The 18,229-nt window shown below is 51.5% G+C and overlaps 1 protein-coding gene across 2 annotated transcripts in view; it reads right to left on the minus strand.

Annotated features, from left to right (window-relative positions):
* IL2RG (interleukin 2 receptor subunit gamma) overlaps positions 1-15,082 on the minus strand; it is a 175,067-nt gene extending 159,985 nt beyond the window's left edge. The window contains exons 1-2 of one of the 2 annotated variants that reach the window (XM_078640206.1): positions 14,924-15,082; positions 14,590-14,841 (exon numbers count right to left, since the gene is read on the minus strand). In XM_078640206.1, coding sequence (XP_078496332.1) covers positions 14,590-14,752 — 163 coding nt within the window. In that variant the 5' untranslated portion in view covers positions 14,753-14,841; positions 14,924-15,082. Of the gene's footprint in view, positions 1-14,589; positions 14,880-14,923 lie in introns of both variants that reach the window. The other variant, XM_078640207.1, reaches the window with a different exon arrangement.
* Between the last annotated feature and the right edge of the window lie 3,147 nt (positions 15,083-18,229).

Consider the following 18,229-nt stretch of genomic DNA (forward strand, 5'->3'; position numbering starts at 1 on the left):
ATGGTTCTGAGAAATATTGTTGTTTTTTTAGCACGCCATGTTCACTTTCCAAGAAGTGATAAGGAGTGATAATATTTAGTGCATTGTCAGTGAGATGTTCTGATTTCCATTTAAAGGGCTCATTCTGCCCTGTCACCCACTGGACTGTTCAACCCTCAAGAAACAAGGCTGAAAGTCAGCACCAAAACATTATTTTGTGTTTCGCACGTCTGCCAAGTTCACTGTGGCATGGCAGTTATTCCTTGAATTTCAGCAAACAGCATTCAGCTGGAATTGCTTTGTAGTTTTGATTTTACACTTCATGAGTTCAAAGCCCCAGGATACAAAGTGCTGTTGGTTAAAGTGCTAGAACTGGCCGAGGGTGTGACACAAGAGATGAGGTATGTTTTAAATTTTACAAAGTTGCATGAAGCCCAAACTAAACTCTGATTGTGTCTTTTCTGAAGGTTCACACTTCCATTCACTTCATGCATTAAAGGCAGCACTGGTAGTACACAATATATAGCTGTTTGTGCAGTGGAAAATTTTATACTGAACCTCACAACACAGCAAAGGTACAACAAGGACAGCAGCAACACCGCTCACAACACAGCAAAGGTACAACAAGGACAGCAGCAACACCGCTCACAACACAGCAAAGGTACAACAAGGACAGCAGCGACACCGCTCACAACAGAGCAAAGGTACAACAAGGACAGCAGCGACACCGTTCACAACACAGCAAAGGTACAACATGGACAGCAGCGACACCGCTCACAACACAGCAAAGGTACAACAAGGACAGCGGCGACACAGATCACAACACAGCAAAGGTACAACAAGGACAGCAGTGACACCGCTCACAACACAGCAAAGGTACAACAAGGACAGCAGCGACACCGCTCACAACACAGCAAAGGTACAACAAGGACAGCAGCGACACCGTTCACAACACAGCAAAGGTACAACAAGGACAGCAGCGACAACGCTCACAACACAGCAAAGGTACAACAAGGACGCCAGCGTCTCCGCTCACAACACAGCAAAGGTACAACAAGGACAGCAGCGACACCGTTCACAACACAGCAAAGGTACAACATGGACAGCAGCGACACCGTTCACAACACAGCAAAGGTACAACAAGGACAGCAGCGACACCGCTCACAACACAGCAAAGGTACAACAAGGACAGCGGCGACACAGATCACAACACAGCAAAGGTACAACAAGGACAGCAGTGACACCGCTCACAACATGGACAGCAGCGACACCGCTCACAACACAGCAAAGGTACAACAAGGACAGCAGCGACACAGATCACAACACAGCAAAGGTACAACAAGGACAGCAGCGACACCGCTCACACCACAGCAAAGGTACAGCAAGGACAGCAGCGACACCGCTCACAACACAGCAAAGGTACAACAAGGACAGCAGCGACACCGCTCAAAACACAGCAAAGGTACAACATGGACAGCAGCGACACCGCTCACAACACAGCAAAGGTACAACATGGACCGCAGCGACACAGCTCACAACACAGCAAAGGTACAACAAGGACAGCGGCGACACCTCTCACAACACAGCAAAGGTACAACAAGGACAGCAGCGACACCGCTCAAAACACAGCAAAGGTACAACATGGACAGCAGCGACACCGCTCACAACACAGCAAAGGTACAACATGGACCGCAGCGACACAGCTCACAACACAGCAAAGGTACAACAAGGACAGCGGCGACACAGATCACAACACAGCAAAGGTATAACAAGGACAGCAGCGACACCGCTCACAACACAGCAAAGGTACAACAAGGACAGCAGCGACACAGATCACAACACAGCAAAGGTACAACAAGGACAGCAGCGACACCGCTCACAACGCAGCAAAGGTACAACATGGACAGCGGCGACACCGCTCACAACATGGACAGCAGCGACACCACTCACAACACAGCAAAGGTATAACAAGGACAGCAGCGACACCGCTCACAACACAGCAAAGGTACAACAAGGACAGCAGCGACACCATTCACAACACAGCAAAGGTACAACATGGACAGCAGCGACACCTCTCACAACACAGCAAAGGTACAACAAGGACAGCAGCGACACCGCTCAAAACACAGCAAAGGTACAACAAGGACAGGGGCGACACAGATCACAACACAGCAAAGGTACAACAAGGACAGCAGCGACACCATTCACAACACAGCAAAGGTACAACATGGACAGCAGCGACACCTCTCACAACACAGCAAAGATACAACATGTACAGCGGCGACACCGCTCACAACACAGCAAAGGTACAACAAGGACAGCAGCGACACCGCTCACAACACAGCAAAGGTACAACAAGGACAGCAGCGACACTGCTCACAGCAAAGGTACCACATGGACAGCAGCGAAACCGCTCACAAAACAGCAAAGGTACAACAAGGACAGCAGCGACACCGCTCACAACACAGCAAAGGTACAACATGGACAGCAGCGACACCGTTCACAACACAGCAAAGGTATAACAAGGACAGCAGTGACACCGCTCACAACACAGCAAAGGTACAACAAGGACAGCAGCGACACCGCTCACAACACAGCAAAGGTACAACAAGGACAGCAGCGACACAGATCACAATACAGCAAAGGTACAACAAGGACAGCAGCGACACCGCTCACAACACAGCAAAGGTACAACATGGACAGCAGCGACACCGCTCACAACACAGCAAAGGTACAAGATGGACAGCAGCGACACCGCTCACAACACAGCAAAGGTACAAGATGGACAGCAGCGACACCGCTCACAACACAGCAAAGGTGCAACATGGACAGCAGCGACACCGCTCACACCACTGCAAAGGAACAACAAGGACAGCAGCGACACCGCTCACAACACAGCAAAGGTACAACAAGGACAGCAGCGACACCGCTCACAACACAGCAAAGGTACAACTTGGACAGCGGCGACACCGCTCACAACACAGCAAAGGTACAACAAGGACAGCAGCGACACCGCTCACAACACAGCAAAGGTACAACAAGGACAGCGGCGACACCGCTCAAAACACAGCAAAGGTACAACAAGGACAGCAGCGACACCGCTCACAACACAGCAAAGGTACAACAAGGACAGCAGCGACACTGCTCACAACACAGCAAAGGTACAACAAGGACAGCGGTGACACAGGTCACAATACAGCAAAGGTACAACAAGGACAGCGCGACACCGCTCACAACACAGCATAGGTACAACATGGACAGCGGCGACACAGCTCACAACAGAGCAAAGGTACAACAAGGACAGCGGCGACACTGCTCACAACACTGCAAAGGTACAACAAGGACAGAGGCGACACCGCTCACAACACAGCAAAGGTACAACAAGGACAGCAGCGACAACGCTAACAACACAGCAAAGGTACAACAAGGACAGCGGCGACACCGCTCACAACACAGCAAAGGTACAACAAGGACAGCGGCGACACCGCTCACAACACAGCAAAGGTACAACATGGAGAGCAGCCACACGGCTCACAACACAGCAAAGGTACAACAAGGACAGCAGCGACACCGCTCACAACACAGCAAAGGTACAACAAGGACAGCAGCGACACCGCTCACAACACAGCAAAGGTACAACAAGGACAGCAGCGACACCGCTCACAACACAGCAAAGGTACAACAAGGACAGCGGCGACACCGCTCACACCACAGCAAAGGTACAACAAGGACAGCGGCGACACAGCTCACAACACAGCAAAGGTACAACAAGGACAGCGGAGACACCGCTCACAACACTGCAAAGGTACAGCATGGACAGCAGCAACACCACTCACAACACTGCAAAGGTACAATAAGGACAGCAGCGACACCGCTCACAACACAGCAAAGATACAACATGTACCGCGGCGACACCGCTCAGAACACAGCAAAGGTAAAACAAGGACAGCAGCGACACCGCTCACAACACAGCAAAGGTACAACAAGGACAGCAGTGACACCGCTCACAGCAAAGGTACAACATGGACAGCAGCGACACCGCTCACACCACAGCAAAGGTACAACAAGGACAGCAGCGACACCGCTCAGAACACAGCAAAGGCACAACAAGGACAGCAGCGACACCGCTCACAACACAGCAAAGGTACAACATGGACAGCAGCGACACCGTTCACAACACAGCAAAGGTACAACAAGGACAGCAGCGACACCGCTCACAACACAGCAAAGGTACAACAAGGACAGCAGTGACACCGCTCACAGCAAAGGTACAACATGGACAGCAGCGACACCGCTCACACCACAGCAAAGGTACAACAAGGACAGCAGCGACACCGCTCAGAACACAGCAAAGGCACAACAAGGACAGCAGCGACACCGCTCACAACACAGCAAAGGTACAACAAGGACAGCAGCGACACCTCTCACAGCAAACGTACAACATGGACAGCAGCGACACTGCTCACACCACAGCAAAGGTACAACAAGGACAGCAGCGACACCGCTCACAACACAGCAAAGGTACAACATGGACAGCGGCGACACAGCTCACAACACAGCAAAGGTACAACAAGGACAGCGGCGACACCGCTCACAACACAGCAAAGGTACAACAAGGACAGCAGCGACACCGCTCACAACACAGCAAAGGTACAACAAGGACAGCAGCGACACCATTCACAACACAGCAAAGGTACAACATGGACAGCAGCGACACCTCTCACAACACAGCAAAGGTACAACAAGGACAGCAGTGACACCGCTCACAACACAGCAAAGGTACAACAAGGACAGCAGCGACACCGTTCACAACACAGCAAAGGGATAACAAGGACAGCAGCGACACCGCTCACAACACAGCAAAGGTACAACAAGGACAGCAGCGACACCGCTCACAACACAGCAAAGGCACAACAAGGACAGCAGCGACACCGCTCACAACACAGCAAAAGTACAACAAGGACAGCAGCGACACCGCTCACAGCAAAGGTACAACATGGACAGCAGCGACACCGCTCACACCACAGCAAAGGTACAACAAGGACAGCAGCGACACCGCTCACAACACAGCAAAGGTACAACTTGGACAGCGGCGACACCGCTCACAACACAGCAAAGGTACAACAAGGACAGCAGCGACACCGCTCACAACACAGCAAAAGTACAACAAGGACAGCAGCGACACCGCTCACAGCAAAGGTACAACATGGACAGCAGCGACACCGCTCACACCACAGCAAAGGTACAACAAGGACAGCAGCGACACCGCTCACAACACAGCAAAGGTACAACTTGGACAGCGGCGACACCGCTCACAACACAGCAAAGGTACAACAAGGACAGCGGCGACACCGTTCACAACACAGCAAAGGTACAACTTGGACAGCGGCGACACCGCTCACAACACAGCAAAGGTACAACAAGGACAGCAGCGACACAGCTCACAACACAGCAAAGATACAACAAGGACAGCAGCGACACCGCTTACAACACAGCAAAGGTACAACAAGGACAGCAGTGACACCGCTCACAACACAGCAAAGGTACAACAAGGACAGCAGTGACACCGCTCACAACACAGCAAAGGCACAACAAGGACAGCAGCGACACCGCTCACAACACAGCAAAGGTACAACTTGGACAGCGGCGACACTGCTCACAACACAGCAAAGGTACAACTTGGACAGCGGCGACACTGCTCACAACACAGCAAAGGTACAACTTGGACAGCGGCGACACCGCTCACAACACAGCAAAGGTACAACAAGGACAGCAGCGACACCGCTCACAACACAGCAAAGGTACAACTTGGACAGCGGCGACACCGCTCACAACACAGCAAAGGTACAACTTGGACAGCGGCGACACTGCTCACAACACAGCAAAGGTACAACTTGGACAGCGGCGACACCGCTCACAACACAGCAAAGGTACAACAAGGACAGCAGCGACACCGCTCACAACACAGCAAAGGTACAACAAGGACAGCAGCGACACCGCTCACAACACAGCAAAGGTACAACAAGGACAGCAGCGACACCGCTCACAACACAGCAAAGGTACAACAAGGACAGCAGCGACACCGTTCACAACACAGCAAAGGTACAACAAGGACGCCAGCGACACCGCTCACAACACAGCAAAGGTACAACAAGGACAGCAGCGACACAGCTCACAACACAGCAAAGGTACAACATGGACAGCAGCGACACCTCTCACAACACAGCAAAGGTACAACACGGACAGCAGTGACACCGCTCACAACACAGCAAAGGTACAACAAGGACAGCAGCGACAACGCTCACAACACAGCAAAGGTACAACAAGGACGCCAGCGACACCGCTCACAACACAGCAAAGGTACAACTTGGACAGCGGCGACACTGCTCACAACACAGCAAAGGTACAACTTGGACAGCGGCGACACTGCTCACAACACAGCAAAGGTACAACTTGGACAGCGGCGATACCGCTCACAACACAGCAAAGGTACAACAAGGACAGCAGCGACACCGCTCACAACACAGCAAAGGTACAACAAGGACAGCAGCGACACCGCTCACAACACAGCAAAGGTACAACAAGGACAGCAGCGACAACGCTCACAACACAGGAAAGGTACAACTTGGACAGCAGCGACACCTCTCACAACACAGGAAAGGTACAACAAGGACAGCAGCGACACCGCTCACAACACAGGAAAGGTACAACTTGGACAGCAGCGACACAGCTCACACCGCAGCAAAGGTACAACAAGGACAGCAGCGACACCGCTCACAACACAGCAAAGGTACAACAAGGACAGCAGCGACACCGTTCACAACACAGCAAAGGTACAACAAGGACGCCAGCGACACCGCTCACAACACAGCAAAGGTACAACAAGGACAGCAGTGACACCGCTCACAACACAGCAAAGGTACAACAAGGACAGCAGCGACAACGCTCACAACACAGCAAAGGTACAACAAGGACGCCAGCGACACCGCTCACAACACAGCAAAGGTACAACTTGGACAGCGGCGACACTGCTCACAACACAGCAAAGGTACAACTTGGACAGCGGCGACACTGCTCACAACACAGCAAAGGTACAACTTGGACAGCGGCGATACCGCTCACAACACAGCAAAGGTACAACAAGGACAGCAGCGACACCGCTCACAACACAGCAAAGGTACAACAAGGACAGCAGCGACAACGCTCACAACACAGGAAAGGTACAACTTGGACAGCAGCGACACCTCTCACAACTCAGCAAAGGTACAACTTGGACAGCGGCGATACCGCTCACAACACAGCAAAGGTACAACAAGGACAGCAGCGACACCGCTCACAACACAGCAAAGGTACAACAAGGACAGCAGCGACACCGCTCACAACACAGCAAAGGTACAACAAGGACAGCAGCGACAACGCTCACAACACAGCAAAGGTACAACAAGGACGCCAGCGACACCGCTCACAACACAGCAAAGGTACAACTTGGACAGCGGCGACACTGCTCACAACACAGCAAAGGTACAACTTGGACAGCGGCGACACTGCTCACAACACAGCAAAGGTACAACTTGGACAGCGGCGATACCGCTCACAACACAGCAAAGGTACAACAAGGACAGCAGCGACACCGCTCACAACACAGCAAAGGTACAACAAGGACAGCAGCGACAACGCTCACAACACAGGAAAGGTACAACATGGACAGCAGCGACACCGCGCACAACACAGCAAAGGTACAACATGGACAGCAGCCACACAGCTCTCTCTAACCCAAAGAATACGTAAAGGGAAGGAGACAGCAGCAGGTGAAACATCAAACAGTTCTCTCACACACACAGGACAGGTACAACACAGGCAGCTGACACACTAAAGAGGCAGTGACAGGAGTTAAGAACTGTTGTACACTCTCCGTAAACATACAAGAAGCTCAACGCACCAGCAGGAAAGAGTGACACATCGAACAGAATTACTGTGCAGTCATCTACTCATACAGGATGATGGAACGCGTTCTGCCTGGAGTGGGACGGGTCATCGGGGGCTCCACATCTAGCGCTGTGAGCACCCAGAGCACTCCTGTTCATCGGTTGTACACTCTCCCAGTTATGGGTTTTGAGTTTTCGTAAGATGACGTCCCGTATATCAGGATTTATGTTCTCCCTTTGTTACACTTGCAGACCTACATTAAAACTGTGGGTGGGCGAGCTAAAACTATTTACAGGTGTCCACCTGCCACAAGATTCATATAGAGGAAAGAGTAACATACCCGGCTTCTCTTTCCTGTCAACATGTTTCGGCGCTCACATTATGCTCCTGTCAGGACAGGGACTCCCTCAGGACTAGAAGTATCTCATATCAAACATTGTTGAAGAGTCCTTGTTCATAGGGCAGGCAATGCAGGTGCATTCTATCTTTCCTTCTTTCAAGCAATGTAAACATCTTCATTCAGCCGTGGAAACACAGCTTCTTCAAGGCACAGGAACGCTTTGGGCAGAAACATTGCCAGCTTCCCTCCATCAGAGGACAGATGTAGGTTCAATAGCCACACAGGCTTTGCCCATCACAAGACACATACAAATCAAGCAGCAGCAGTGCATGCTTTGCTGTATCACAGAACAGGGACAGCATGACGGCAGTGAGGCAAGCTTCCCTGTCACACAATGCAGCACGTGCTGACTCAATTCCCAGCTGAAGAGATTCAGCAGGGCAGCAGAGTGCAAGCTTCGATCGCTCACAGAACACGTGCAATCAGGGCACAATCCCTAAAAAAGAAGTGGAGGGACTAACCAAGTTAGACAGTGTGCAAGTGACAACACGGTGCGTGACAACGCAAGTGACATCACAGGAAGTGACATCGCAGGAAGTGGCATTACAACCCATAACCTCACAGGAAGTGACACCACAAGAAGTGACATCAGATCCTGAGACATCACACATATGTTTAGCAGGCCTATAGGGAGTTCATTTGAGCTCATTACCAGATTTAACAAATAAGATTTTGCATTGGGGTTTTGCCAAAAAGTTATGTGAAACCTGGACCTCAATTTATACATTTTTTTTAACTCTGCCACGTAGAAATTGAAGCAAGTAGAAATGTGGCAATAAATCTTATTCTGCTTAATTGGATGCAAGGTCTGTATTTTAAAATATCTTATGGGGTTAAGGCACCTGCTGCAGAGAGCTTTGTGTGCCTGTAAATCTCAGGAAATATTAATAATAATAGGATAACTCTGGTGGTTAACACATTTGCTGAAGAGATCTGTGTTTAGTCTAGTCCCAGTTTTGAATCAAAATAGCCTCGAGGGTTGACGTGTCTTCTTCAAAGCACATCATCTAACACTCAGATGACAGAAAGTTTATTTTATGTAAATGGGTGAGTGTGTTTCTGCTTTTAACACAGATCCTTGTGTTACCTGCAGTTCATAAATTGTAATCCTTCTAGTATAGCACAGTGAGGTATGAAGGACATGTGACTCCTGCACCTTGTAACCCTCACTGTCCTATGTAACACATCCTGTACACTGATGTACACACATTTGATTTATTGTCAATGTGTACGTGTGCTGTAAAGCGCTCTGACTCCTGCTTTGGGATCAGTAGCGCTAGAAACGAAATAAAACAAAGCAGTGAGAATTACATTGTTATTTGTGTAAATACTGGGACAGACGGACACATCTGACATTCTTACAGGGCATGCATAGCTCCTATAAACAGGATCTCCTGTAGAGTGATCAGCTGTGAGCCCTTGTTTCCCCTCCGGTACATTTGCATCTGAGGTGTGAAGCTCCAGAGAGCTTCCAGCCAGGATGAACACAAGTAGGGCTGATGCCCCTTGACTTCGGTCTTTGTTTAAGGTCCATTTCGAATTTAAAACAGCAAACCCTCCCTCCCCCATCCCACCCCCCCTTCTCTTCCCCACTCCATCCCCTCACCCACTCTCCCGCCGCGCTGCTGCTCAGAACGAAAGCCGACAATGTGCAGGCGCTGCTTGAAGCGTGCCCACCCCACAGCTTCTTGGCAGGGTGGACAGCGTCCACCCAGGGACAATAGTGGGTGGACGCCGTCTACCCGCAGGTGCCCCGACTTGTGCCCTGCGTACTGTTAAAGCATCAGGATAGAGACGGATCTCTGGAGTGGGTGGTTAACTCACTGAGGAGACTGAGCGAATTTGTCAAGTTCTGACACTGACCTCACGTAGGTGATGTTCCACGTCAGCAGGGGCGTCCTGAACCCCCACTTCACAAGCTACAGTGGGGAGTTTTTTTTTTATGTGCCTCTTCTGCCTGTAACTTGGCAGACAAAAGTTTATAATTAACCAAAGAAAGATGGGTTGAAAGAAAAGGGAATGTAAGATGGAAGGTTAAAAGGAAGGATGAGTGAAAGGGTGCGTGCGTGGGTGGGTGAAATGAGGTGTGAATCGGTCGGTGGATGAAAGGATGCATAGATGGGTGAAAGGGTGGATGGATAAAAGGCCGCGGGTGGGAGAAAGGATGTATTTGTGGGGGAAAGCATGGGTGAAAGGATGCTTCTCTGAGTGAAAGGATGGACGAAAGGGTGGATAGGTTAAAGGCTGCATGGGTGAAAGAATTGGTGAAGCAGTGGATAGGTAAAAGAATTAATCGTTGGGTGAAAGGATGGGTGAAATGTCGGGTGGATGAATGGATGTGTGGGTGAGCTGTGAAAGAATTTGTGAGTGGGAGAAAGAATAGTTGAAACAATGCGTGTGTGAGTGAAAATATCGGTTAAAGGGTGAATGAGTGAAAGGATGGGTGATCGGATGGATGAGCGAAAGGATGAAAGTGTGCATGGACAAAAGGATTGGTGGATGGGTGAAAGGATAGGTGGTAAAAAAGATGCATGTGTGGGGGAAAGCATGGGTGAAAGGGTGGAAGGGTGAAAGGATGAATGCATTGATGCTAGGATAGAGGCCACAAGGGGGCTCTTCTGGGGAGGGCCGGGCTCACCTGCTACCCTTGCTTGGTGCCATCAGAGCTTTGGTTCTAAGTGGGGTGTATTTTATTATTCTGGCCCCTCCCTTGCACGTCAGCATCCTGAAAGTCCCACTTAATGTACCTCAAGGTCACTGTTAGTTGGAGCAGCCTCGCAACAGCGTAAGGAACTCTGCTATACGCAGGGACCCAGGTGGCAACGCCTCGAGGAGGTTCAGAACGTGCGTGCACCGGGCACTGAATGTGCGTGCGGCAGGCATCCGAAAATACATGCAGCAGGCATCTGATTGTGCGTGCAGCAGGCACCTGGATGTGCGTGCAGCAGGCATCTAAATGTGCGTGCAGCAGGCACCTGAATGTGCGTGCAACAGGCACCTGGATGTGCGTGCAACAGGCACCTGGATGTGCGTGCACCAGGCACCTGGATGTGCGTGCAACAGGCACCTGGATGGGCGTGCAGCAGGCACCTGGATGGGCGGCAGCAGGCACCTGGATGGGCGTGCAGCAGGCATCTAAATGTGCGTGCAGCAGGCACCTGAATGTGCGTGCAGCAGGCACCTGGATGTGCGTGCAGCAGGCATCTAAATGTGCGTGCAGCAGGCACCTGAATATGCGTGCAGCAGGCACCTGGATGTGCGTGCAGCAGGCATCTAAATGTGCGTGCAGCAGGCACCTGAATGTGCGTGCAGCAGGCACCTGGATGTGCGTGCAACAGGCACCTGGATGGGCGTGCAGCAGGCACCTGAATGTGCGTGCAGCAGGCACCTGGATGTGCGTGCAACAGGCACCTGGATGGGCGTGCAGCAGGCACCTGAATGTGCGTGCAGCAGGCACCTGGATGTGCGTGCAACAGGCACCTGGATGGGCGTGCAGCAGGCACCTGGATGGGCGTGCAGCAGGCACCTGGATGGGCGTGCAACAGGCACCTGGATGGACGTGCACTAAGCACCTGGATGTGCGTGCAACAGGCACCTGGATGTGCGTGCAGCAGGCACCTGGATGGGCGTGCAGCAGGCACCTGGATGGGCGTGCAGCAGGCACCTGAATGTGCGTGCAGCAGGCACCTGGATGTGCGTGCAACAGGCACCTGGATGGGCGTGCAGCAGGCACCTGAATGTGCGTGCAGCAGGCACCTGGATGTGCGTGCAACAGGCACCTGGATGGGCGTGCAGCAGGCACCTGGATGGGCGTGCAACAGGCACCTGGATGGGCGTGCACTAAGCACCTGGATGTGCGTGCAACAGGCACCTGGATGTGCGTGCAGCAGGCACCTGGATGTGCGTGCAGCAGGCATCTAAATGTGCGTTCAGCAGGCACCTGGATGGGCGTGCAGCAGGCACTGTGCATTCCCTGCCTCGGGGCTGCACCTGTTGAAATGTTGAGACCTCCAGTGGCACTCACCAAAGAATGACAAACGCCAGGAAGTGAGAACCCGAAGACGAAGCAACGAGTCATAGATGATAGATGGAGGGGGGGGGGGGGTTGCGGGTGGGGGGCGCTTCACATGGAGAAAGACTGAGCACCTTTAACTGAGTTCAGAAAATGAGGGGGAGACAGACTTCAGCACCGCCACCTTCCCGGAGAGCTGGAAGCACGCCGAACTCAGCGCCCTTCTCAAGAAACCCACAGCAGACCCCACCGACCTCAAGAACTACCGTCCCATCTCGCTCCTCCCGTTCCCGGCCAAAGTCATCGAGAAGACCGTCAACAAACAACTGGCCGCCTTCCTCGAGACGAATGGATCCCTCGACCCCTCACAGTCTGGCTTCCGAGCGAACCACAGCACCGAGACCGCCCTCATCGCCGCCACCGATGACCTTCGGACTCTGATGGACAACGGGGAAACAGCGGCCCTCATCCTCCTGGACCTCTCCGCGGCTTTCGACACTGTTTGCCACCGCACCCTAGTACAGCGCCTCGGCAACATCGGAATCCAGGACAAGGCACTGGAATGGATCACCTCCTTCCTCGACGGAAGAACGCAGAGAGTCCGTCTACCACCGTACAAGTCAGAGGCCACCGAAGTCATCTGCGGCGTACCCCAGGGATCCTCGCTGAGCCCAACCCTCTTCAACGTCTACATGAGCCCCCTCGCGACCATCGCACGCCAACACAACCTGAACATCATCTCCTACGCCGATGACACCCAGCTGATCCTCTCCCTGACCAACGACCCCGACGCCGCCAGAGCCAACCTGCACGAAGGGATGAGAGAGGTAGCCGAATGGATGACGACCAGCCGCCTGAAACTGAACGCAGACAAGACGGAGGTCCTCATCCTGGGCTCCTCGCCCTCCGCCTGGGACGACTCCTGGTGGCCCCCCGCCCTGGGCACCGCACCCATACCGACGGACCACGCACGCAACCTGGGCTTCATCCTGGACTCCTCCCTCTCCATGACCAGACAAGTCAACGCCGTCTCCTCGTCATGCTTCAACATCCTGCGCATGCTACGGAAGATCTTCCGGTGGATCCCCACCGAGACCAGGAAGACTGTCACCCAGGCCCTCGTCACTAGCCGACTGGACTACGGCAACGCCCTCTACGCCGGAACCACCGCCAAGCTCCAGAAGAGACTCCAGCGGATCCAGAACGCCTCGGCCAGACTCATCCTCGACATCCCACGAAACAGCCACATCTCCGGACACCTGAGAGACCTGCACTGGCTCCCGGTCAACAAGAGGATCACCTTCCGCCTCCTCACCCACGCGCACAAAGCCCTACACGACCAAGGCCCGAGCTACCTCAACAGCAGGATCAACTTCTACACTCCCACGCGCCTCCTCAGATCAACCAGCCACGCCCTCGCCGCCGTCCCCCGCATCCGAAGAGCGACAACAGGAGGAAGGTCCTTCTCCCACCTGGCTGCCAAGACCTGGAACTCACTCCCGTCCGACCTGCGCCTGACCCAAGACCACCTCTCCTTCAGGAAGAAGCTCAAGACCTGGCTGTTCGAGCAGTAACGGCACCCCCCCCCTCCCAGCGCCTTGAGACCCTACGGGTGAGTAGTGCGCTATACAAATGACTTGATTGATTGATTGATTGACTCACTCCCTGACCCTGCGGCTCCTTGTTAGCAGCTGGATGTCATCAGAGTGTCCTGAGCTAAAAAATGTGAACATACAATGGGGAATAACCAACCTGGAGACACTGCTTTGTCCAAGGTCACAAATACCTCTACACAGGACTTGGGGTGACACCGAAATGAAGACTCGCAGTTTAGCCTCCAGGGGGCGTGCTTCGGAGCCATCCGAGCCCAGAACTCACGGAGGGCCCCCGAGGCCCGAGCCTCGTCACTACAACGCTTCAAACTAAATCACAATACAGTCCTGATCTGGACGTATTAGCACAGCCATCGTTTTTACAACACTGGCCCGGAAGCGAAGGAAGCAAGAAACAAACAAAGTAATGAAGATGGATGAAAGAGAGAAAGATAGGCAGACAAGGAAGAAAGAAAGAAGAACGAAAGAAGAAAGAAAGAAAGAAAGAAACAAAAGATGAAAGGTAGATGGATAAAAAAGAAAGAGAAATGGACGAGAAAGAAAGAAAGAAGGAAAGAAGAGGGCCCTGATAGACAGACCCTGGAGAGGCAGTAGAAGGTGTAAGATGACGTCAGTAGGCCTGGCAGTGCCAGGCTTCTTTCACACAGATGCCCTCTGACCTGTCGGCGTCTGTGCCGCTCCGGTGAGGCCGAGCTGCAGCGATGCCAGGACGAGGAGGAGACACAGCCACGCGCTGCCCTCTTGCCAGCTTGAAAGGAGACGAGCCAGGTGCGTCCTGGTGCCAACGGTGCGCCCAGCTGTGCCAGCAGCGCACGGGGCCATGGCTGGGGCGGGGGTTTTCAAAGGCACGTCACCGAGCAGGGGCTGGGGGCCTCTCACTGCAGATGGCACCTTACTCGAGACAGGGGCCCCTCGCCATGCAGAGGGCAGCTTGCTGCTGATGGGACACCTCACCCGTGGTAGGGGCCAGTCACCCGTGTCAGCTGAGGGCACCTCACCCGTGTCAGCTGGGGGTCTCTCACCCTGCAGCGATAGAACACCTCACTTGGGCCAGGCCTAGCACCCCCAGAGACTGGCAGAGCGCTCTTTGGCACCCACGGAAGCGAGCTATAGATGTCAGCAGTTCCCTCTCAGCACAGACGCGGATCCTGTGAGCCTTCCGGTGTGAAGGCTTCCTGTGCTGGAAACCCCCACCGCCCCCCCGGGGCCCCGGCGGCCTCGAGACGCGCCTCTGCCCACAGCTGCTATCAGACACACAGGCCTGTAAGACTGAGCGACCCTCCACCGCTTCCTGTCCACCGCACCACCATTATTAAAATAACTATTATTAAATCTGAGTTTAAATGCAGTCATTCTTACTTCGCATGCCCAAGTCCGGACACCGGCCTCACCCCCTCCAAACTGCCACCTGCGGCCGGAGAGCGGGCAAAGACTGACGGGGTTCGCCCAAGATCACAAGCCTCCTTTAAAAAACATAATTTCACTCATCCATCCAGCCATCCCTTCACTCACTCACTCGCCCACCGTTTCACATTATGAGCTGAGCCTTTGTCTCCAGAGTTGCAGACAGAAGTGGCCCATCAAGAACTTCACCCCTGCTGTAGTTCTTAAAACAAGGGGTGGGGTGGGGGAGGGTTCCCTATGCCCCTGCACACAGGCAATCTGAAAAAGTCAGAGTCATGAGCCATGCATGAGGCACAGTGCCAGGCCTTGAGGTGTTGGTTCCAGGGCTTTAAGTGAGATGAAGAAATTGGGGTGTATGTCCAAAGGGGGTGTTGGATGTAATAAAGGGCGGGGCTTAAAACACCTAAGCTAAAAATCTGTGCTCAGTATAGTGTGCTGCCCGACTGGTATTTTGCCTCGTCTGTCATTTTATCCAGATATATAACACAACAAGTAACGTTACACCTACAACAAGCCGGAACTATTGGCTTTGTCAAGGATTGTTAGTTGCTTAAAATAAAAAAGCGGCAACCATGTCTTCGTTGAATATAATATTGAAAATGCATCAGTTCTAAAATGATGAGACTGTGAAAGAACTCTAGCCCCTTCTTTTTAACTTCTTCCACCGGCTTCTTTTCCTAAACTGGATTCCGTAGCCGCATCGGCTCCCTGCAAGGCCCAGAATTGCGGACAAAAGGCGTCCGTAAAAAGGATCCTCACGGACAACGGACATGAGGTCCAAATTACGGAGGGTCTGTGAAATTTATGGTCACCCTATAGCACCGTGGGAGTTGGCAGGTCTGCATCCCCGAGTGTTGTCCCTGGATGGTTGTGGGGGAGAAAGCATACCCAGTTCAGGGGACCCTGGCATGGCGCCCTCTCTGGTTGCTGCCACGTGTTTGATGCATGAGGTCTGACAAAGGGAAGCCTGGTGGTGCCCGGACTGTGCGTACCAAGGTCAGCTCCTTGGTAAAGTGTGCTCAGGGACAAGCTGCGTCCTCACCGCTGTTTACTGCACTACGCAGGTCTGCGTCAAAACGTGACTCTTTCTCTGCATTTCTTACAACATAGTTTTGAGGTCTCTGGAGCAAATGACGCCATTATTTAGGGTGTTGCAGATGATACAAACACCTCAAGATATAATGCACTTGTAATCTGGCTGATGGGACAAACGCTATAAGCTGTAATGTACTTGTAATATGGTGGCTGGGACAAACGCTATAAGCTATAATGTACTTGTAATATGGTGGATGGGACAAACGCTATAAGCTGTAATGTACTTGTAATCTGGCGGATGGGACAAACGCTATAAGCTGTAATGTACTTGTAATATGGCGGATGGGACAAACGCTATAAGCTATAATGTACTTGTAATATGGTGGATGGGACAAACGCTATAAGCTATAATGTACTTGTAATATGGCGGATGGGACAAACGCTCTAAGCTATAATGTACTTGTAATATCGCGGATGGGACAAACGCTATAAGCTGTAATGTACTTGTAATATGGTGGATGGGACAAACGCCATAGCCTGTAATGCACTTGTAATATGGTGGATGGGACAAACGCTATAAGCTATAATGTACTTGTAATATGGCGGATGGGACAAACGCTCTAAGCTATAATGTACTTGTAATATGGTGGATGGGACAAACGCTATAAGCTGTAATGTACTTGTAATCTGGCGGATGGGACAAACGCTATAAGCTGTAATGTACTTGTAATATGGCGGATGGGACAAACGCTATAAGCTATAATGTACTTGTAATATGGTGGATGGGACAAACGCTATAAGCTATAATGTACTTGTAATATGGCGGATGGGACAAACGCTCTAAGCTATAATGTACTTGTAATATCGCGGATGGGACAAACGCTATAAGCTGTAATGTACTTGTAATATGGTGGATGGGACAAACGCCATAGCCTGTAATGCACTTGTAATATGGTGGATGGGACAAACGCTATAAACTATAATGTACTTGTAATCTGGCGGATGGGACGAACGCTATAAGCTATAATGTACTTGTAATATGGTGGATGGGACAAACGCTATAAGCTATAATGTACTTGTAATCTGGCGGATGGGACAAACGCTATAAACTATAATGTACTTGTAATCTGGCGGATGGGACAAACGCTATAAGCTATAATGTACTTGTAATCTGGCGGATGGGACAAACGCTATAAACTATAATGTACTTGTAATATGGTGGATGGGACAAACGCTCTAAGCTATAATGTACTTGTAATATCGCGGATGGGACAAACGCTATAAGCTATAATGTACTTGTAATATGGTGGATGGGACAAACGCTCTAAGCTATAATGTACTTGTAATATGGTGGATGGGACAAACGCTCTAAGCTGGACAAACGCTCTAAGCTATAATGTACTTGTAATATGGTGGATGGGACAAACGCTATAAGCTATAATGTACTTGTAATATGGCGGATGGGACAAACGCTATAAACTATAATGTACTTGTAATATGGTGGATGGGACAAACGCTATAAGCTATAATGTACTTGTAATATCGCGGATGGGACAAACGCTATAAGCTATAATGTACTTGTAATATGGTGGATGGGACAAACGCTATAAGCTATAATGCACTTGTAATATGGTGGATGGGACAAACGCTATAAGCTATAATGTACTTGTAATCTGGCGGATGGGACAAACGCTATAAGCTATAATGTACTTGTAATATGGTGGATGGGACAAACGCTCTAAGCTATAATGTACTTGTAATATGGTGGATGGGACAAACGCTATAAACTATAATGTACTTGTAATCTGGCGGATGGGACAAACGCCATAGCCTGTAATGCACTTGTAATATGGTGGATGG

The sequence above is a fragment of the Lissotriton helveticus genome, chromosome 4_2 (assembly GCF_964261635.1).
Source record: "Lissotriton helveticus chromosome 4_2, aLisHel1.1, whole genome shotgun sequence".
Lineage (NCBI taxonomy): Eukaryota > Metazoa > Chordata > Amphibia > Caudata > Salamandridae > Lissotriton > Lissotriton helveticus.